Below are 21,285 nucleotides of genomic sequence, written 5' to 3' on the forward strand. Positions count from 1 at the left end.
GTTCAAAGCAAATCATGTGGATTATCTGTTTTAATAACCTGGATTGTATGGTAGTAAAGAAAGGGCCTAAAAGTCAACTCTATTAATCCTGGATTAATAGGATTTCCATATTTTTAGTGCAGAAGTTGACCTTTAATTATAAGGAAGACCTTTGTTTTCCTTTCATTGCATTGGGTCATGGGCAAGGGCATGTTGGTCTGGACGCTGGCCTTGGACCTGCTCACAGCCACAGGTCACACCCTCTCAGCCCCAAAATAAGACCAAAGCAAGCCCCCTCTGAACAAACCGTGCCATGTTAGGGTTCAGTTACTCATATTATGCCTCAGTTATAGTTATAGTAGATGAATAGGTATCACTCTGGTGGGAAGGTAACAGCACTCCATGCAGTCATGCTGACCACATGACCTTGGAAGTGTCTACGGACAACGCCAGCTCTTCAGCTTAGAAATAGAGATGAGCACCAACCCCCAGAGTCGGACGCAATTGGACTTAATGTTAGGGGACAACCTTTACCTATAGTTGGGAATCCAAACCACCTGAAAAGTAACTTCCCCAGGCTTTGATCTCTCTTTGATGGCGGCCTAACCTTGTGCACCTTGAACTCAGGTCTCTGCAGGACTCTGAAGATGGCCTCGCTGTACATGGAGGAGAACATTTACAACCTGCTGCCAACCCCGGAAGAGAAAAGGCCCGTCCAAATCAAGCAGCGCAGGTATTTTTTGGGGGGGGGGGGGGAGAACGCAAAGGGGAGGACAGGGAGGAAACCTCTCCCATGGGGAATGGAGGTCTCCCCAAATGTTGGCCTTTCCTCCCCCTGAAACATCCATTCCCATCAAGCACCATGATCCAGATCTCCACAGAGGACTCAGGTATGCTCACCTGTCCCACTGAAGGTGTGCTCACCTGTCCCACTGAAGGTGTGCTCACCTGTCCCACTGAAGGTGTGCTCACCTGTCCCAGTGAAGGTCTGCTCACCTGTCCCAGTGAAGGTCTGCTCACCTGTCCCAATGGTGTGCTCACCTGTCCCAATGAAGGTCTGCTCACCTGTCCCATGAAGGTATGCTCACCTGTCCCAGTGAAGGTGTGCTCACCTGTCCCAGTGAAGGTGTGCTCATCCATCCCAATGAAGGTCTGCTCACCTGTCCCAATTAAGGTCTGCTCACCTGTCCCAATGAAGGTCTGCTCACCTGTCCCAATGAAGGTGTGCTCACCTGTCCCAATGAAGGTGTGCTCACCTATCCCAATGAAGGTGTGCTCACCTGTCCCAGTGAAGGTGTGCTCAACTGTCCCAGTGAAGGTCTGCTCACCTGTCCCAGTGAAGGTCTGCTCACCTGTCCCAATGAAGGTGTGCTCACCTGTCCCAATGAAGGTCTGCTCACCTGTCCCAATGAAGGTCTTCTCACCTGTCCCAATGAAGGTCTGCTCACCTGTCCCAATGAAGGTCTGCTCACCTGTCCCAATGAAGGTCTGCTCACCTGTCCCAATGAAGGTCTGCTCACCTGTCCCAATGAAGGTGTGCTCACCTGTCCCAATGAAGGTGTGCTAACCTGTCCCAATGAAGGTGTGCTTACCTGTCCCAATGAAGGTGTGCTCACCTGTCCCAATGAAGGTGTGCTCACCTGTCCCAATGAAGATGTGTTAACCTGTCCCAATGGTGTGCTCACCTGTCCCAATGAAGGTGTACTCACCTATCCCAATGAAGGTCTGCTCACCTGCCCCAATGAAAGTCTGCTCACCTGTCCCAATGAAGGTCTGCTCACCTGTCCCAATGAAGGTTTGCTCACCTGTCCCAATGAAGGTCTGCTCACCTGTCCCAATGAAGGTCTGTTCACCGGTCCCAATGGAGGTTTGCTCACCTGTCCCAATGAAGGTCTGCTCACCTGTCCTAATGAAGGTGTGCTAACCTGTCCCAATGAAGGTGTGCTCACCTGTCCCAATGAAGATGTGCTAACCTGTCCCAATGAAGGTGTGCTCACCTGTCCCAATGAAGGTCTGCTCACCTGTCCCAATGCACATCCTGGGGTTTCTCCTATTTGCAAGCCAAGTGGCTCAGTAAGGCTGAGTTTGCCCCCAAACTTGGCTTCCAATCAAATGGACTTCTTTGCAGAAAAATCAGACTTTATTATTATTATTATTATTATTATTGACACAAAAGCACAGTATGTCACAGCAAACGAGATCTATATGCTGGATTTCGTATCATAAAATCACACGTCGAACACTTCCCAAGCGTCTAGGGCTGTGTGATGTATTATTATTATTATTATTATTATTATTATTGTTATTATTATTATCATTAGGGTTAGGAAAAACCATAATTTAGTTTTTCTTATATCAATGAGGAGACCCCAGTGATGCAGCGCTGAGCTGCTGTACTTGCTGACCAAAAGGAAGCAGGTTCGGATCCAGGGAGCAGGGTGAGCTCCCACTGTTAGGTCCAGCTCCTGCCAACCTAGCAGTTTCAAAACATGCAAATGTGAGTAGATCAATAGGTACTGCTCCGACAGGAAGGTAAGGGTACTCCATGCAGTCATGCCTATGGCCACACGACCTTGGAGGTGTCTATGGACAACGCCGGCTCTTTGGCTTAGAGATGGAGATGAGCACCAGAGTCCCAGAGTCGGACACAACTGGACTTAATGTCAGGGGAAAACCTTTATCTTACATTAATGAAGAAATCCATATAAATAAAAATGCAATGTTAGTTTATGGGGTTAATTGTGGACGAATTGAGACCAAATTTGGACACAAGACACCTCTCAGGCCAACGAGTGACCATCACTCATCAAAACACTGAAAAACACAACAGAAGGGACTGAAAAAAACAAAAAATGCATTACAATGCATGCGCAAAACCACACATATATAGGCAAACACACATATAGACACATATATATACACACACAAAACACATATACACAGACTGGGCCACAGCAACACGTGGCAGGGGACGGCTAGTGCATAATAGAATGATTGTCCACCAGGAGACAGAGGGTGCATCGGCACTACGGTTTGGCACCACTTTAACGGCACTGGTTCAATGCTATGGAGACCGGGAGTTGTAGTATTGCCTTCTCTGCAAAAGAGTGCTGGGGCCTAGCATGGAGCCATGGCAGGGGAAGTGGTTATTTATTTTATGTATCGTGTCAGGAGCAACCAGACAATTGTATTACATTTCTAACAATTTTTTAACAAACAGACAAAACACAAAGTGTGCAAGCTTGGTAGTGGATTAAATGTCCTTTGACCAGTATCTGGCCACTTGGAGTGCATCTGGTGTTGCCGCAAGAAGGTCCTCCCTTGTGCAAGTAGCAGGGCTCAGGGTGCATTGCAGGTGGTCCGTGGTTTGCTCTTCTCCACACTCGCATGTCAAGGATTCTAGTTTGTGGCCCAATTTCTTGAGGTTGGCTCTGCATCTCGTGGTGCCAGAGCGCAGTCTGTTCAGCACCTTCCAAGTCGCCCAGTCTTCTGTGTGCCCAGCGAGGAGTCTCTCATCTGGTATCAGCCATTAGTTGAGGTTCTGGGTTTGAGCCTGCCACTTTTGGACTCTTGCTTGCTGGGGTGTTCCAGCGAGTGTCTCTGTAGATCTTAGAAAACTATGTCTTGATTTAAGTCATTGGCGTGCTGGCTGATATCCAAACAAGGGATGAGCTGGAGATGTCTCTGCCTTGGTCCTTTCACTATTGGCTGCTACTTCCCAGCGGATGTCAGGTGGTGCAATACCGGCTAGACAGTGTAGTTTCTCCAGTGGTGTAGGGCGCAGACACCCCGTGATAATGCGGCATGTCTCATTAAGAGCCACATCCACTGTTTTAGCGTGGTGAGATGTGTTCCACACTGGGCATGCATACTCAGCAGCAGAGTAGCACAGCGCAAGGGCAGATGTCTTCACTGTGTCTGGTTGTGATCCCCAGGTTGTGCCAGTCAGCTTTTGTATGATATTGTTTCTAGCGCCCACTTTTTGCTTGATGTTCAGGCAGTGCTTCTTGTAGGTAAGAGCACAGTCCAGAGTGACTCCCAGGTATTTGGGTGCGCTGCAATGCACCAGTGGGATTCCTTCTCAGGTGATCCTCGGGGCTCGGGATGCTTATCTGTTCTTAAGGTGAAAAGCACATGTGGATTAGAGATCAGCTAGTTTTCCCTGTAATAGGCAGTAAGGGTACCTAGAGCTTCGGAGGGCTTCAGTTCAGCCATCTCAAAGCTCCCTGCTTGAGCAGTAATGGCACGATCATCAGCATAGATCGAGCTCTCTGTCTTTACCTTTGCGTTCTCCCTCCCCTTCCCGAAAAGTGGTGCCAATCTGCATTAATTCTACAGTGTAGACTTGATACACCCACAGAAGAAAAGCAAGCTACTGTAATTTTGCCACAAGAGGGCAGCACACTACCATTTTTGATGGCTTTCCAAACTGAAGGCAGGCTAGTTGCATATGGCAAAATTCACGACCCCTGTGCATAGAATCCTAGAACCCTAGAGTTGGAAGGGTTCATCCCTCTTAGGCCATCCAGTCCAACCCCATTCTGCCAAGAAGCAGGAATATTGCATTCAAAGCACCCCCGACAGATGGCCAGCCAGCCTCTGCTTATAAGCCTCCAAAGAAGGAGCCTCGACTACACTCCCTCTGGGGCAGAGAGTTCCACAGCTAAACAGCTCTCACAGTCAGGAAGTTCTTAGATCATAGAATGATAGAGTTGGAAGAGACCTGGTGGGCCATCATCCAGTCCAACCCCTTTCTGCCAAGAAGTAAGAAAATCACATTCAAAGCCCCCTGACAGATGGCCATCCAGCCTCTGTTTAAAAGCTTCCAAAGAAGGAGCCTCCACCACACTCCGGGGCAGAGAGTTCCACTGCTGAACGGCTCTCACAGTCAGGAAGTTCTTCCTAATGTTCAAGTGGAATCTCCTTTCATGTAGTTTGAAGAAGTGACGAGTGGAGTGCCGCAGGGTTCCGTCCTGGGCCCGGTCCTATTCAACATCTTCATTCATGACTTAGATGAAGGGCTAGAAGGCAGGATCATCAAGTTTGCAGATGACACCAAATTGGGAGGGAGAGCCAATAGTCCAGAGGACAGGAGCAGGACTCAAAACGATCTTGACAGATTAGAGAGAGATGAATGGCCAAAACTAACACAATGAAGTTCAACAGGGACAAATGCAAGAGACTCCACTTTGGCAGGAAAAATGAAATGCAAAGATACAGAATGGGGGACAATACCTGGCTTGAGAGCAGTACGTGTGAAAAAGATCTTGGAGTCCTCGTGGACAACAAGTTAAACATGAGCCAGGAATGTGATGTGGCGGCAAAAAAAGCCAATGGGATTTTGGCCTGCATCAAGAGGAGCCTAGTGTCTAGATCTAAGGAAGTAATGCTACCCCTCTATTCTGCTTTGGTTAGACCACACCTGGAATATTGTGTCCAATTCTGGGCACCACAATTCAAGAGAGATATTGACCCTAAGCTGGAATGTGTCCAGAGGAGGGCGACTAAAATGGTCAAGGGTCTGGAGAACAAGCCCTATGAGGAGCGGCTTAAGGAGCTGGGCATGCTTAGCCTGAAGAAGAGAAGGCTGATAGGAGATATGATAGCCATGTATAAATATGTGAGAGGAAGCCACAGGGAGGAGGGAGCAAGCTTGTTTTCTGCTTCCCTGGAGACTAGGACGCAATGGAGCAATGGCTTCAAACTACAAGAGAGGAGATTCCATCTGAACATGAGGAAGAACTTCCTGACTGTGAGAGCCGTTCAGCAGTGGAACTCTCTGCCCCGGAGTGTGGTGGAGGCTCCTTCCTTGGAAGCTTTTAAGCAGAGGCTGGATGGCCATCTGTCAGGGGTGCTTTGAATGCAATATTCCTGCTTCTTGGCAGAATGGGGTTGGACTGGATGGCCCAGGAGGTCTCTTCCAACTCTTTGATTCTATTATTCTAAGTCAGTATTGCTGGCTAGAAAATTATAGGAGTTATAGTCCTTCCAAAAATACTATTTCCCACTAAGCAAAACTGCAGGTGATGGTATTCTGCAGTCTTACATAATTTTCCCTTTCTTACTGAATGACAGGTATGTCTCCAAATTCAAGCCATCCGTCAAACGTGAAATAGAGGAGAGGAAGACGGACCCCTGCCGAACGATGGGGATCCCCAAGCTCCAGGTCCCCACCCCAAAAGACTTCCTCCGGAAACACTCCAAGACGCCCGTGCTCCCAAAGCGTGAGTTCTTGGCCTTGTGGCCCCATATCATGTAAGGCAGGACATATGTTGCTGGACTGCCTCTCCCATCATCCTCCCCTTGGCTAGGACCGATTGGGTTGCAGTCCTACAGAATCAGGAGAAGTGCTCTTCCCATCTGTTGGAATCCGGAATCTGGAATCCATTGCCAGGGAATGATAGCATCTCCCCAAAGTACACATCCCAGGATTTTCGTAGCATGGGATGTAGCAGTTAAAGTGGACTTGTGGGGCGACAGCTCCATCCAGAACAAAGTAATGGCATGTTGGCATGCAGCAGAGTATCACAGAAGCACAGAATGGACTCTGGAGTCTCCCGGTAAAAGCAGGTTTCAGCTTTACTAAAGCAGCTCACAAAACATACAACATGCGCCATCAGCGGACAGACGAGAAGAACACAAACCGAAAGAGAGAGGCACACAACAAACTGCAGTTGGAAGGGAGTTTATCTCTTTGGCACTCCCTAATCTTGCACACAGCAAGAACTCAGGGTCACATTCTCACAGCCGGTTCCTTTGCTGTATTAACCCTTCTGTGTCAAAGTACATCCTGGCAATACAATTCTATTACAATCTATTACAATCCTATCACATAAAATTGCATTTAAACATACATCATACATAAATCATACACTGACAAGGTAAACACTGGAAGGAACTGGGAAAACCAAGGAGGACACTCAGAAAAATGAAATGGGGTTTTTTTGTATTTTTTATTGTATAATACATAGAAATATACCATCTTAGAAATTCTCATTCAAAATACCAGTATTTTCCCCAATCCCACCACCACCACAACCCTATCTTTAAAGTTCTACACACAAGTGGCGCCACTCATGCCGTCTCACACACTCCCTGAAATGCTGCACACTGGACAACATAAATGCCACAGAGGCAAGCAAAACCATGGCAGAGTTTGCTCACAGCAACAAGCAGTTTGGCTCAGTTAATGAGTCTTATCAGCAGGGTATAACTGCAACGTCTGACCTTCTTTGCACACTGTTTAGAAAACTTGTGGATGTCAGGAAGCTTTAATCCGGACACGTTGCACTATTTACAGCTGTACGCAGACCAGGATCCTCTGATCCACAATCAAACAAATCACAATGAGGTTGACACTTGCATGCAAGAAACGCAGGCAAGAGGGAGACTGAGCACTTCCTCTCTTCTTTTAGAACCACCTGCTGTCTTGGCATCAGTAAGGGACAAATGAATGATGCAACCTCGTGCCATAATCCTCACATAGAACCCTAGAATCCTAGAGTTGGAAGAGACCTGGTGGGTCATCCAGTCCAACCCCATTCTGCCAAGAAGCAGGAAAAGCACAATCAAAGCATTCCTGACAGTCATCCAGCCTCTCCTTAAAAGCCTCCAAAGAATCATAGAATCATAGACTCCTAGACTTGGAAGAGACCCCATGGGTCATCCAGTCCAACCCCATTCTGCCAAGAAACAGGAACATTGCATTCAAAGCACCCCTAGCCATCTAGCTTTTGCTTAAAAGCAACCAAAGTAGGAGCCGCCACCACACTCCCTCCAGGGCAGAGAGTTCCACTGCTGAACAGCTCTCACAGTCAGGAAGTTCTTCCTAATGTTCAGGTGGAATCTCTTCTAATTTGAAGCCATAGTTCCCTTGCGTCCTAGTCTCCAGGGCAGCTTAAATGAAGCCTGCTTCCTCCTCCCTATGACTCCCCTGGCCTCGTCTCTTGATCCATGGCCCTCATCCTGTCTCCTCTCCGCCTTCTATTCTGCAGGCTAAACATGCCCAGCAGCTCTTTCAGCCGCTCTGTCCTCATAGGGCTTGTTCTCTAGACCCTTGGAATGGAATGGTCTATGAGGTCATGAAGAGTTGGAAACGAATGAACGAATAAACAACAACATGACTTCCCTGGATCTAGCCACTAGTCTCCTATTTATGATGGCCAAAATCCCATTGGCTTTTTAAGCTGCCACATGACATTGTTGGTTCATGTTCCCCTTCCTCCCCACAAGGACTCCAAGATCTTTTCCACACATCCTGCTGTCGAGCCAGGCATCATTTCCCATCCGTTCTCTTTGCATTTTGTTTTTTCTGCCTAAGTGGAGTCCCTTGCATTGTCTCTGTTGACTCTGAACACATGATCATGACTCATCAATTTTTGCCGACCCCGTAGGTATTTCATCATTACCCACTTAGTCATTCCACAGGTGCGTCATCACATGTCCATCAGAACTGTATTTTACGCATAGACTCAATGCTGGAGCATTTCTATCTAATGTTCTTCCATGACACCAAGATTTAGACTGGCTAGAAAGGATCCCAAGTTCAGTGGAAATATTAAATAGATTGTCAGTGGGTGGGTAAACGGCAGGGATGGACAGTTGTGGGTCTCCTGTGCTGTGTTATAATGGCTGCTGTTGTGTGTCTTTCCCAATGGAGGCAGGCCGGAGGCCACCCGGGAGCAAGAGGCCAGCGGAGGCCCGGGTGCCAAAACGGACGGAGCCCCCCGTGATGGGCATCCAGAGCAGGAAGGACTACATCTCCACCAACGTTGCCGAGGCCATCATGGCAGTGGCCAAGAAGCCCCTCCGTGCCTGTGTCGACGTGCGCAAGGGGGACAAGTTCCTCATCGAAAACTCCGGCCTTGTCATAAAGTACCGCAACAAGAAGGTGAGAGGCAGAGAGGGAGGAGAGGGGATGGATCCATGGCAGTGTTGCACTCCAGGCCAGGAATCCCTCTGACTTCAAACACCACACAGCTGAGTAAAATAGCAAGCAGTTTATTGAAGATAACTAAAAGCAGTAGAAGTAAAAATAATCCACAGTAAAAAGTAAATCCAAAAGTAAATTTGTTCATGAAAATGAACAAAATCGGGCTACCAGTATTAAAAAACTCAAAAATTACAACAGCAAAACAACAGAGGGTAAACAAACAGGCACATAAAATCACTCTCAACAAAAGATTCCCCCCGGGCACTTCCAAGCCATTGAATGCTAATCAAGTTGATCAGCTGAAACATTCACAGCTAGCCCCAGCAGACAAAAGTCCTTTGTCTCACCCTGGTCATTCCACAGACATATAAACCCATTTTTCCTGCTTCCAACAGACCTCACTACCTCTGAGGATGCTTGCCATAGATGCAGGCGAAACGTCAGGAGAAAAATTGCCTCCAGAACATGGCCATATAGCCCGGAAAAACCTACAACAACCCAGTGATTCCGGCCATGAAAGCCTTTGACAATACATTAAATCCAAATAGGTAGAAAAGATAGATAGGAACAGAAAATCCGGGAAAATAGTCCAAAAGAGTCCATGAAAACAAGTACTGGAACTTCTAAGGCAAAAAACCCTTAGAAGTACCTAAACATGAATCAAACAAAGGGCTTTAACGTGAATAACAAGGCACTTAATACAGGAATCAATGCAAAGCAAGGCATCCAGGAACCTGAGATGAGATCTTGACCTAATTCCAACATTGCTTCGTCTGGCTACAGATTCTGTGCTTGACACTTTTTATCCCTGCTATCTCTACAACTGAGTTTCCCACGTGGCCTAGAACGGATTCTTTCTCAGCCTTGGATTGCCTACCAGCCTCTGTTGTAATCTGGCTGAGCGCCTGAGAGCCTGGTTTGTTTGTCTTTGCTGACTGAAAGTATTTCTTATTTATTTATTTTTATTTCGGGTACTTTTACCCCGCCCTTCTCAACCCCCGAGGGGGGACTCGGGGCGGCTTACAAAAAGGCGCAATTCGATGCCTACATAGAACATAAATATGTATAAAAACAGCAAACAATTAAACACAGTTAAAACAGTCAGTATATAACATATTCAATAAAAACTAATCTCAAGCTCAGTGTTCGTCTTTCAGAGTTCCATAATTCCATTCCATTTTGTCAGTTCCTGTCTATTGTTGAGGTCCTTCTTTATCTGCCCGATTGTCCAAATGCCTGGTCCCACATCCATGTTTTCAATTTTTTCCTGAATGAAAGGAGGGATGTCGCTGATCTAATTTCCCCAGGGAGTGAATTCCACAGGTGAGGGGCCACCACTGAGAAGGCCCTGCTCCTCGTCCCCGCCAATCTCACTTGTGATAGAGACGGGGTCAAGAGTAAGGCCTCCCCAGAAGATCTTAGATTCCGAGGTGGGACGTAGAGGGAGATCCGGTCGGACAGATACACTGGGCCTAGGGCTGTCCAACCACCGAAAAATTTGTTTCTAAACTCGATTCGTTTTTAGGGGGTTTTTGTGTTTCATTATTTAAAAGAATTCCGAAATTTTTCTTTAAAAAAGTTCGATATTTACGAAATTTCGGAAAATTACAAAACAATTACGAAACAATTACGAATCGATTACGAATCGATTCGTTAATGGCGGCCGCAATTGCGCAATACGCTAAGAAACCCTCCAAATGGGACAGGGGGAACTTCTGAAGCTTCCCTCTCCCTCTGTTGTTGACTGTTGGTGTGATAATTATATATTTTTTTCCACTGAGAAAACAAACAGCAACCCTAAAACTTGCACCAGACATGCGGAAATAATAACGAAACAATAACGAAACAATTACGAAACAATTACGAAGCGATATCGAAACAATTACGAAACGAATTGGAAAAATTCGTTTCGTTTTTTAGTTGCTCCTGAATGGTTGAATGAATAGGAGCCTAGTGTCTAGATCTAAGGAAGTAATGCTACCCCTCTATTCCGCTTTGGTTAGACCACATCTGGAATATTGTGTCCAATTCTGGGCACCACAATTCAAGAGAGATATTGACAAGCTGGAATGTGTCCAGAGGAGGGTGACTAAAATGATCAAGGGTCTGGAGAACAAGCCCTATGAGGAGCGGCTTAGGGAACTGGGCATGTTTAGCCTGAAGAAGAGAAGGCTGAGAGGAGATACGATGAGGGCCATGTATGAATATGTGAGAGGAAGCCACAGGGAGGAAGAGGGAGCAAGCTTCCTTTCTGCTTCCCTGGAGACTAGGACGCAAGGGAACAATGGCTTCAAACTACAAGAGAGGAGATTCCACCTGAACATGAGGAAGAACTTCCTGACTGTGAGAGCCGTTCAGCAGTGGAACTCTCTGCCCCGGAGGGAGTGTGGTGGAGGCTCCTTCTTTGGAAGCTTTTAAGCAGAGGCTGGATGGCCATCTGTCAGGGGTGATTTGAATGCAATATTCCTGCTTCTTGGCAGAATGGGGTTGGACTGGATGATGGCCCAGGAGGTCTCTTCCAACTCTTGGATTCTAGGATTCTATGATTCTATGGTTCAATATCGCTTCGTTATAAAAAAAATAACGAATTAATAACGAATTATGAAATTAACGAACGAAACCGCCCAGCCCTAACTGGGCCGGAACCGTATAGAGTTTTCTTCTGTTCAGAGGCTCATTAACTTGGACCAGGATCAAGGCCTTGAGAATCCTCTTGTAACAATTCAGGCCCAAGAGACAGACCATCATCCCCAATCCCTTCAGGAACATTCCCATCAGAAGAATGTGGTTGGAACATGAACCACATTGTCATTCGCTGCATCCACAGCAGCCTGATCATCAGACACATGAGCCTCATTGTCACTCCCATCCTCCACAGTACCCTGATCATTAGACCCAATCACAGGCTGAACTCCAACAGGCAGCCTCTGATGCATAGAATCGCTGAGAGCGACAACCACAAAACCCAGCTTGTCCGCCAAGCCTTTGGGGCCGAATCGTTTTCTCCCAAAAGTGGTTTAACATGCCTTACTATGTCTCAATGCTTTGTGTCCTTTTAAATGTTTAATTTCTTGAAAGCATCTAACATTTCCCCAAAGCCCGCGGAGACCGAGTGAGAGATGGATGTTTTAAATAGCGAGCCATGAAATCAAAACTAAAAGCGCACTGCTTTTTCCCACCATTAAGAATTGGGTTAAGACACAATTACTGTATTTCTGGAGCACCCGGTAGTGCAGCAGGTTAAACTGCTGAGTTGCTGAACTTGCTGACTGGAAGGTCGGTGGTTTGAATCTGTGGAGTGGGGTGAGCTCCTGCTGTTAGCCCCAGCTTCTGTCAACCTAGCAGTTTGAAAACACGTAAATGTAAATAGATCTATAGGTACCGCTTCAGCGGGAAGGTAACGACGCTCCATGCAGTCATGCCAGCCACATGACCTTGGAGGAGTCTACGGACAACGCCAGCCCTTCAGCTTAGAAATGGAGATGAGCACGGGTCCCAGAGTCAGACACGACCGGAGGTAATGTCCTGAGTTGCCCTTCAAAAACAGCCTTTAGGCAATGTTGAAAGTAAAAGACAAGTGCTTTACTTCAGCAAACACAAAGGATAAGCAAATGCGGTTGAAAAATACAAAAGAAAGCAAGGAAGTCTTAATCCAGACACAAATTAAAGTCTCTTACAAAGTTAAAAGAAACACCAGTCTTCCATCAGACAACGGGCAATGAACGAAGTCCTTAGCAGCAGACACAAAGCAGATTTCATTGGAATACAAACATCAGTATCAGAGTTGTTGTTACCAGCAAAAGCTGACTGCTCCTGCCTCTGAGTTATAGCCCTGAACTCACCACACAGGAGGTTCTAGGGTGTCTCCCAATTAGCTCAGCGTTTTTAGCAGCTATTCTGGCTTAACACAGGCTATGCTCTATCTCTTTTTGTCTCTCTAGAAATGTAGGCACTTTCAAATTCTCATCATCTGATTCTTCTTCTCCCTCCAATTTCTGAGCACTTCCCTGCTCTCCTTCATAGAATCATAGAATCAAAAAGTGGGAAGAGACCTCCTGGGCCATCATCCAGCCCAACCCCATTCTGCCAAGAAGCAGGAATATTGCATTCAAATCACCCCTGACAGATGGCCATCCAGCCTCTGTTTAAAAGCTTCTAAAGAAGGAGCCTCCACCACATTCCGGGGCAGAGAGTTCCACTGCTGAATGGCTCTCACAGTCAGGAAGTTCTTCCTCATCTTCAGGTGGAATCTCCTCTCTTGTAGTTTGAAGCCATTGTTTCGCGTCCTAGTCTCCAGGAAAGCAGAAAACAAGCTTGCTCCCTCCTCCTCCCTGTGGCTTCCTCTCACATATTTATACATGGCCCTCATCATATCTCCTCTCAGCCTTCTCTTCTTCAGGCTAAACATGCCCAACTCCTTAAGCCACTCCTCATAGGGCTTGTTCTCCAGACCCTTGATCATTTTAGTCACCCTCCTCTGGCCACATTCCAGCTTGTCAATATCTCTCTTGAATTGTGGTGACCAGAATTGGACACAATTCTTTGGTGTGGTCTAACCAAAGTGGAATAGACCATGGGGAGCATGACTTCCCTAGATCTAGACACTATGCTCTAGACACATAATGTCAGGGGAAATCTTTACCACTGTATTTCTTCAGTTCTGTCCTGAGTTGCCCTTCAAAAACAACCTTTAGACAATGTTCAAAGCAAAAGAAAAATGCTTTACTTCAGCAAACACAAAGGATAAGCAAATGCAGTTGAAAACTACGAAAGAAAGCTAGGAAGTCTTAATCCAGACACAAATTAAAGTCTCTTACAAAATTCCAAAAGAAACACCAGTCTTCCATCAGACAACAGGCAATGAACGAAGTCCTTAGCAGCAAGCACAAAGCAGATTCCACCCTGAAAACATCAGTATCAGGGTCGTATCAGGGTTACCAGTAAAAGCTGACTGGCCATCTGTCAGGGATGATTTGAATGCAATATTCCTGCTTCTTGGAAGGGGGTTGGACTGGATGGCCCATGAGGTCTCTTCCAACTCTTTGATTCTATGATTCTGTGCTCCTGCCTCTGATTTATAACCCTGAATTCCCCACGCAGGAGGTGCTTGGGTGTCTCCCAATTAGCTCAGCGTTTTTAGCAGCTATTCTGGCTGAGCCCCATCTGTGCTCTGTCTCTTTTCGTCTCTCTAGAAATGTGGACACTTTCAAACTCTCATCATCTGATTCTTCTTCTCCCTCCAATTCCTGAGCACTCCCCTGCTGCCCTTCCTCCTCCAAAGATGAGGAATCCCTAACAAGTTCTACGACATGCTTTTTCCTATATAAACACTCGAAAAATTGGGTGCATCTTAGCATTGCAGGCGTATTTTATGTATTTCTGTTTGTGGTTTTAGTGGCACTGAAATTAGAGTGCGTTTTGCAATCAAAAAGTGTCTTACAATCGGAGCAATACAGTATGTGATATCTTGCCAAGTCCTCCTAGGTGCTCTCCTCTAATTGCATTCCTAAAAGTGATAGCATTAAACAGCCATGTATTATCGAAGGCTTTCATGGCCGGAATCACTGGGTTGTTGTAGGGTTTTTTTGGGCTATATGGCCATGGTCTAGACTAGAGGCATTCTCTCCTGACGTTTCGCCTGCATCTATGGCAAACATCCTCAGAGGTAGTGAGGTCTGTTGGAACTAGGAAAGAGGGTTTATGTATCTGTGGAATGACCAGGGTGGGACAAAGGACTCTTGTCTGGTGGAGCTAGGTGTGAATGTTTCAACTGACCACCTTCATTAGCATATAATGGCCTGACAGTGCCTGGAGCAAACTTTTGTTGAGAGGTGATTAGATGTCCTTGTTTCTTTCCTCTCTGTTGTTGTGCTGTTGCAATTTTAGACTTTTTTAATACTGGTAACCAGATTTTGTTCATTTTCATGGTTTCCTCCTTTCTGTTGAAATTGTCCACATGCTTCTTGTGGGTTTCAATGGCTTCTCTGTGTAGTCTGACGTGGTGGTTGTGAGAGTGGTCCAGCATTTCTGTGTTCTCAAATATTATGCTGTGTCCAGGTTGGTTCCTCAGGTGCTCTGCTATGGCTGATTTCTCTGGTTGAAGGAGTCTGCAGTGCCTTTCATGTTCCTTGATTCGTGTTTGGGCAATGCTGCCGCGTTTGGTGGTCTCTCTGTAGACTTGTCCATAGCTGCATGGTACATGGTAGAGTCCATCAGAAGTGAAAGGATCCCTCTTGTCTTTTGCTGAATGGAGCATTTGTTGGATTTTCTTGGTGGGTCTGTAGATAGTTTGTATGTTGTGTTTCCTCATCATAGGGAAGCTGATGAGGAAACACAACATACAAACTATCTACAGACCCACCAGGAAAATCCAACCAATGCTCCGTTCAGCAAAGGACAAGAGGGATCCTCTCACCTCTGCAGGAGTCTACCGGATACCATGCAGCTGTGGACAAGGAGTCTCCATAGGGACCACCAAACGCAGCAGCATTGCCCAGACACGAATCAAGGAACATGAAAGGCACTGCAGACTACTTCAGCCAGAGAAATCAGCCATAGCCAAGCACCTGAGGAACCAACCTGGACACAGCATAATATTTGAGAACACAGAAATGCTGGACGACTCTCACAACCACCATGTCAGGCTACACAGAGAAGCCATTGAAATCCCACCCTGGTCATTCCACAGATATATAAACCCATTTTCCTAGTTCCAACAGACCTCACAACCTCTGAGGATGCTTGCCAGAGATGTTGTCGAAACGTCAGGAGAGAATGCCTCTAGACCAGTGTTTCTCAACCTTCCTAATGCCGTGACCCCTTAATACAGTTCCTCATGTCGTGGTGACCCCCAACCATAAAATTATTTTTGTTGCTACTTCATAACTGTTGTGAATCATAATGTAAATATCTGACATGCAGGATGGATTTTCATTCACTGGACCAAATTTGGCACAAATACCCGATACGCCCAAATTGGAATACTGGTGTGGTTGGAGGAGATTGAAGTTCTCATTTGGGAGTTGTAGTTTCTGGGATTTATAGTTTGCCTACAACCAAAGAGCTTTCTGAACTCCACCAATGATGGAATTGAATCAGACCTGGCCACACAGAAATCCCATAACCGACAGAAAATGCTAGAATGGCTTGGTGGGTGTTGACCTTGGGTTTGGGTGTTGTAGTTCACCTAAGTCCACTGTAGACTCAAACAATGATCAATCTGGACCAAACTTGGCACGAATACTCAATATGTCCAATGTGGACTCTGGTGGAGTTTGGGGAAAATAGACCTTGACATTTGGGAGTTGTAGTTGCTGCTCACCTACAATCAAAGAGCATTCTGAACCCCACCAATGATAGAATTAGGCCAAACCTCCCACACAGAACCCCCATGACTACAGAAAATATTGTATATTCTGATGGTCTTCGGGGACCCCTCTGACACCCCCTCGCGACCCCCCCAGGGGTCCCGACCCCCAGGTTGAGAAACACTGCTCTAGACCATGGCCATATAGCCCGAAACAACCTACGACAACCCGTTAAACAGCCATGCTTACTATATGTATTCTTTAAGGATTGTACGGCGTTATAGTCTGAAAGTGAAAAAAGATGTAACGTATATTTTGGAATATTCCAGTTGAGCGTGCTTTATCTGGAATTCCAAAATCCGAAATGCTCCAAAACTCAACCACCCAAGTAGTTGAAAAGTGGCATCTTTGCTTTTGGATAATTCAGTGGATACAATATTTTGTTTTGTACACAAAATTATGTAAATTATTGTATATAAAACTACTGTTATGCTACACCAGCCATGGGCAAACTTTGGCCCTCCAGGTGTTTTGGACTACAACTCCCACAATTCCTAACAGCCGGTAGGCTGTTAGGAATTGTGGGAGTTGCAGTCCAAAACACCTAGAGGGCCAAAGTTTGCTCATAGCTGTCCTACATGTATCATAAATGAATTCTATGTTTAGACTTAGGTCCCATCCCAAGACATCTCATTATGTCCTCCTACACAAATACAGGTATTCCAGAATCCAAAATACCTTTGCCCCTAAGCATTTTGGATGAGGAAGATGGGACCTACAATCCCGTTGTTAATCCCAACTGGAGAAGACTTATTTCATTCCAGTGGGTTTTCCTTCAGAGTTGACTCTAGTCAACACTTGGTCCAACAAGTCTTCTTCAATCTGGGGAGGAACCAACCCAACTGTGGCTGCCTTGTTCCTTTCTGCAGGATTTCGGTGCCACTCCGAAGTACATTAGGAAGTGGAAGATGGAGGCACAGATGGCCCAGGAGGAGAGGGAGGCCTATGTGAGGGAGAGCCTTCGGAAACACGGTTTGACCCAACTCTCCAAGGAGGAGCGAGAGAAAGTCATTGAGGTACAAACCTTCACTCAGCATCAGGAATTTTAAAGGAGATCTCCCAATTGTAGAGAGCCACATATCCTATGCCATTGCAGTTGCAGTTTCCCCACAGAGTGGACTTTGGATGTTCAGGAGATGTTCCGGTGGCTTCCACTCCATGTGAAAATGGCCCTGAATCTGTGGTGGGCTTCCATTTGAACTTCCATCCAGTGGCTTCCATCCCCATGTGGCGATGACCCTGAATCTGTGGTGGGCTTCCATTTGAACTTCCATCCGGTGGCTTCCATCCCCATGTGGTGATGGCCCTGAATCTGTGGTGGGCTTCCATTTGAACTTCCATCCGGTGGCTTCCATCCCCATGAGGTGATGGCTCTGAATCTGTGGTGGGCTTCCATTTGAACTTCCATCTGGTGGCTTCCATCCCCATGTGGTGATGGCCCTGAAACTGTGGTGGGCTTCCATTTGAACTTACATCCGGTAGTTTCCATCCCCATGTGGTGATGGCCCCGAACCTGTGGTGGGCTTCCATTTGAACTTCCATCTGGTGGTTTCAATCCCCATGTGGTGATGGCTCTGAATCTGTGGTGGGCTTCCATTTGAACTTCCATCTGGTGGCTTCCATCCCCATGTGGTGATGGCCCTGAAACTGTGGTGGGTTTCCATTTGAACTTCCATCCGGTAGTTTCCATCCCCATGTGGTGATGGCCCTGAATCTGTGGTGGGCTTTTATTTGAACTTCCATCCAGTGGCTTCCATCCCCATGTGGTGATGGCTCTGAATCTGTTGTGGGCTTCCATTTGAACTTCCATCCGGTGGCTTCCATCCCCATGTGGTGATGGCTCTGAATCTGTGGTGGGCTTCCATTTGAACTTCCATCCGGTGGCTTCCATTCCCATGTGGTGAGGGCCCCGAACCTGTGGTGGGCTTCCATTTGAACTTCCATCCAGTGGCTTCCATCCCCATGTGGTGATGGCCCTGAATCTGTGGTGGGCTTCCATTTGAACTTCCATCCAGTGGCTTCCATCCCCATGTGGCGATGACCCTGAATCTGTGGTGGGCTTCCATTTGGACTTCCATCCGGTGGCTTCCATCCCCATGTGGTGATTGCCCTGAATCTGTGGTGGGCTTCCATTTGAACTTCCATCCGGTGGCTTCCATCCCCATGTGGTGATGGCCCCGAATCTGTGGTGGGCTTCCATTTGAACTTCCATCCGGTGGCTTCCATCCCCATGTGGTGATGTCCCTGAATCTGTGTTGAGCTTCCATTTGAACTTCCATCCAGTGGCTTCCATCCCCATGTGGTGATGGCCCTGAATCTGTGGTGGGCTTCCATTTGAACTTCCATCCGGTGGCTTCCATCCCCATGTGGAGATGGCTCTGAATCTGTGGTGGGCTTCCATTTGAACTTCCATCCGGTGGTTTCCATCCCCATGTGGTGATGGCCCTGAATCTGTGGTGGGCTTCCATATAAACTTCCATCCGGTAGCTTCCATCCCCATGTGGTGATGGCCCTGAATCTGTGGTGGGCTTCCATTTGAATTTCCATCTGGTGGCTTCCATCCTATTTGGTTATGGCCCTGAATCTGTGGTGGGCTTCCATTTGAACTTCCATCCAGTGGCTTCCATCCCCATGTGGTGATTGCCTTGAATCTGTGGTGGGCTTCCATTTGAACTTCCATCCAGTGGCTTCCATCCCCATGTGGTGATGGCCCTGAATCTGTGGTGGGCTTCCATTTGAACTTCCATGGAGCAATCCAAGGTGCTGCTCTTGTCCTTGGAATAGGATTCAGCAACATTGCTGATTGCTTTGCTTCCTTCTTTAGACACCTTTGTAGATTAAATCCGTTTATTTTATATCAAGAGGATGACTGCTACAGACAGCTATTTTGGGTCCTTCAGCCATTTTGGCTAATGAGCAGCAAGGCAGTGTGGGAAATGTAGTTTAACAGCAGGATCTTTTGCAATCTGTATCATTGGGGGCCTGGCCTTCACAAACTATAACAATGGCTGTGCTTAGCATGCCCACTAGGCTTGGGTGATCAAGAAAAAAAAGGTTCTAAGCTCATTTCGTATATAGGGGGCGCTGGCGATTCGATTTTGAAATGATTTCTGAAATTTTCTTGAAAAAAAAGATCGGAAATAGCAGAAATCCGAATTGCTTCGTTTGCTTCGTTAATGGAAGGTGCCCCTCCCTCCTTCCAGAACCATTAAGTAACTTTGACAAATTCAGAAAGCCTAAAGAAACAGTTTTAAAATCTCGCGATTTCCCTTCCCTGTTAGTTTTAAAATCTTGCGGTTTCCCTTCCCTGGCTGGCGGTGAAGGGCGAGGGGAGAGGGACGAGGTGGTCGTGGCTAAGAACAGTTCTTCCTGAAGGCCACGCCCCCAGTGGTAGATAGGCCCTGCTGTTAAACTACATTTCCCACACTGCCTTGCTGCTCATTAGCCAAAATGGCTGAAGGACCCAAAAGGGAAACTGCGAGGCTTTGCGAAAGTTGCTTAATTGTTCTAAAAATGAAAATAACTGTGGGAGACATCCGAAAATAATTCTGAATAATGGGTAAGTGGATTAAATTCGGAATTACTCCTCCCACTATTCCTGCATGGCTCAAAGGGGATATTTTCCCGAATTAATTCCGATTTTAGAAGCTTCCGAATGAACTTGCCCAAGCCTAATGCCCACTTCATCCCTTCCTTGTATTTCCGGGGGAGGGAAAGCATGAGATTTTAAAACTTTGTAGGCTTTACCAAAGTTGCTTAATGGTTCTGGAAATTAAAATAACATAGGGAGACATCCAAATATTTCCGGGAAAAATTGTTAGTGGTTCAAATTCGGATTTGCCCCTCCCACCTTTCCTGCATGGATTCAAACTGCTTTGGAAGTCGGAAGTCGGAAGGTTTTTATGACTTTTGTTGGGGTTCAGCCTGGGTGTGAACCTGAACCTGATTCTCTGATTGTATTTCCTGATGCTACTGAAGATGTATTTTTCCCTGAAGCTAATGAAAATGTTGATTCTGAGGTCAGTGTAGAAGAAACTCCTGCAGGCTTGGAAGGCTTGGAAAGTGAAACTACACATTCTGATGAGAATGTTTCAGAGCCAAGCGGTGATAGCTCTCCAGAGAAGCTAACACCTGGGATCCTTAATGAGGATAGAAGAGGACAGATTTGGAAAAACAGGAGTGAATCGCAGAGTCTGCGAAGGTCAACCAGATTAAGAGAAAGAGAAGCAAAGGCTTCAAAGCCTGGAGGCGTGTCACGAAACAGTTTCCTCAGCTTTATGTGCCTCCCGCCGGGTTGACTCGTTAGATCAGGCATTGTTTAGACTGAGGCATTACCTTGGCAGATTTCCCGTCTCCCGTAGCCTACATCCCAACAGGCTTGTAGTGCTCCAAGTACGGTTAGTGGATTGCTAACAGGTTCCAGGTTTTTACAGTGTTGCTTTTGGTTTTTGATCTAATTCATGGATATTGCTGACTGCTGAATTTTACTGTGGCTTTTTGACTTTGCATTTTCCTCTATTTTGTAACCATTTTTCATCAATAAAAAGGGATTGTTTTTCCCCACAGTCAAGTGTGGTGGATTGTTGTCTTAGGGTCTCGTTTACTGCTCTGGGTTGCAACAACTTTCAGGCTCTTCCGAACGAACCTATCCAACCCTAAAACGCATTAAGCTCTGTGTCTGATTGAATCCCCGCAGGGCCTCAAGACGAACTGGGAAGAGGTCAATAAGGAGTTCCAGGCCCTCTCCGTGGTGATCGATTCGGTTTCGAGGAAACTCCGCAAAGAGAAATTGGAGTTGGAGATGAAGCAGCTGGAAGAGGACATCAAGGTCCTGGAGAAGCACAAAATCATCTATATCAAGAATGAATAGGGACCTATGGTCCAAGACGCCAGTCACAATCCAGCCAGTCAGGACCTTCCTAGCCTCATAGGTGCCAATGGAAGAGTTGCTTGCGCACCTCTTCCATTGACCTCAATGAGACTCGGAAGGTGCGTGACCTGGGGGAG

General features: G+C 46.6%; 1 protein-coding gene across 1 annotated transcript; it reads left to right on the plus strand.

Moving 5' to 3' along the window:
* The first annotated feature begins 601 nt into the window (after positions 1–601).
* On the plus strand, positions 602–21,148 carry LOC132779729 (enkurin-like). The gene is made up of 5 exons (XM_067470457.1): positions 602–712; positions 6,055–6,203; positions 8,643–8,869; positions 17,148–17,294; positions 20,975–21,148. The coding sequence occupies exons 1-5, from the start codon at positions 627–629 to the stop codon at positions 21,146–21,148; spliced, it is 783 nt and encodes a 260-aa protein (XP_067326558.1). The 5' UTR covers positions 602–626.
* The last annotated feature ends 137 nt before the right edge of the window (positions 21,149–21,285 follow it).

The sequence above is a fragment of the Anolis sagrei genome, chromosome 6 (genome assembly GCF_037176765.1).
Source record: "Anolis sagrei isolate rAnoSag1 chromosome 6, rAnoSag1.mat, whole genome shotgun sequence".
In the NCBI taxonomy this organism is placed as follows: Eukaryota; Metazoa; Chordata; class Lepidosauria; order Squamata; family Dactyloidae; genus Anolis; species Anolis sagrei.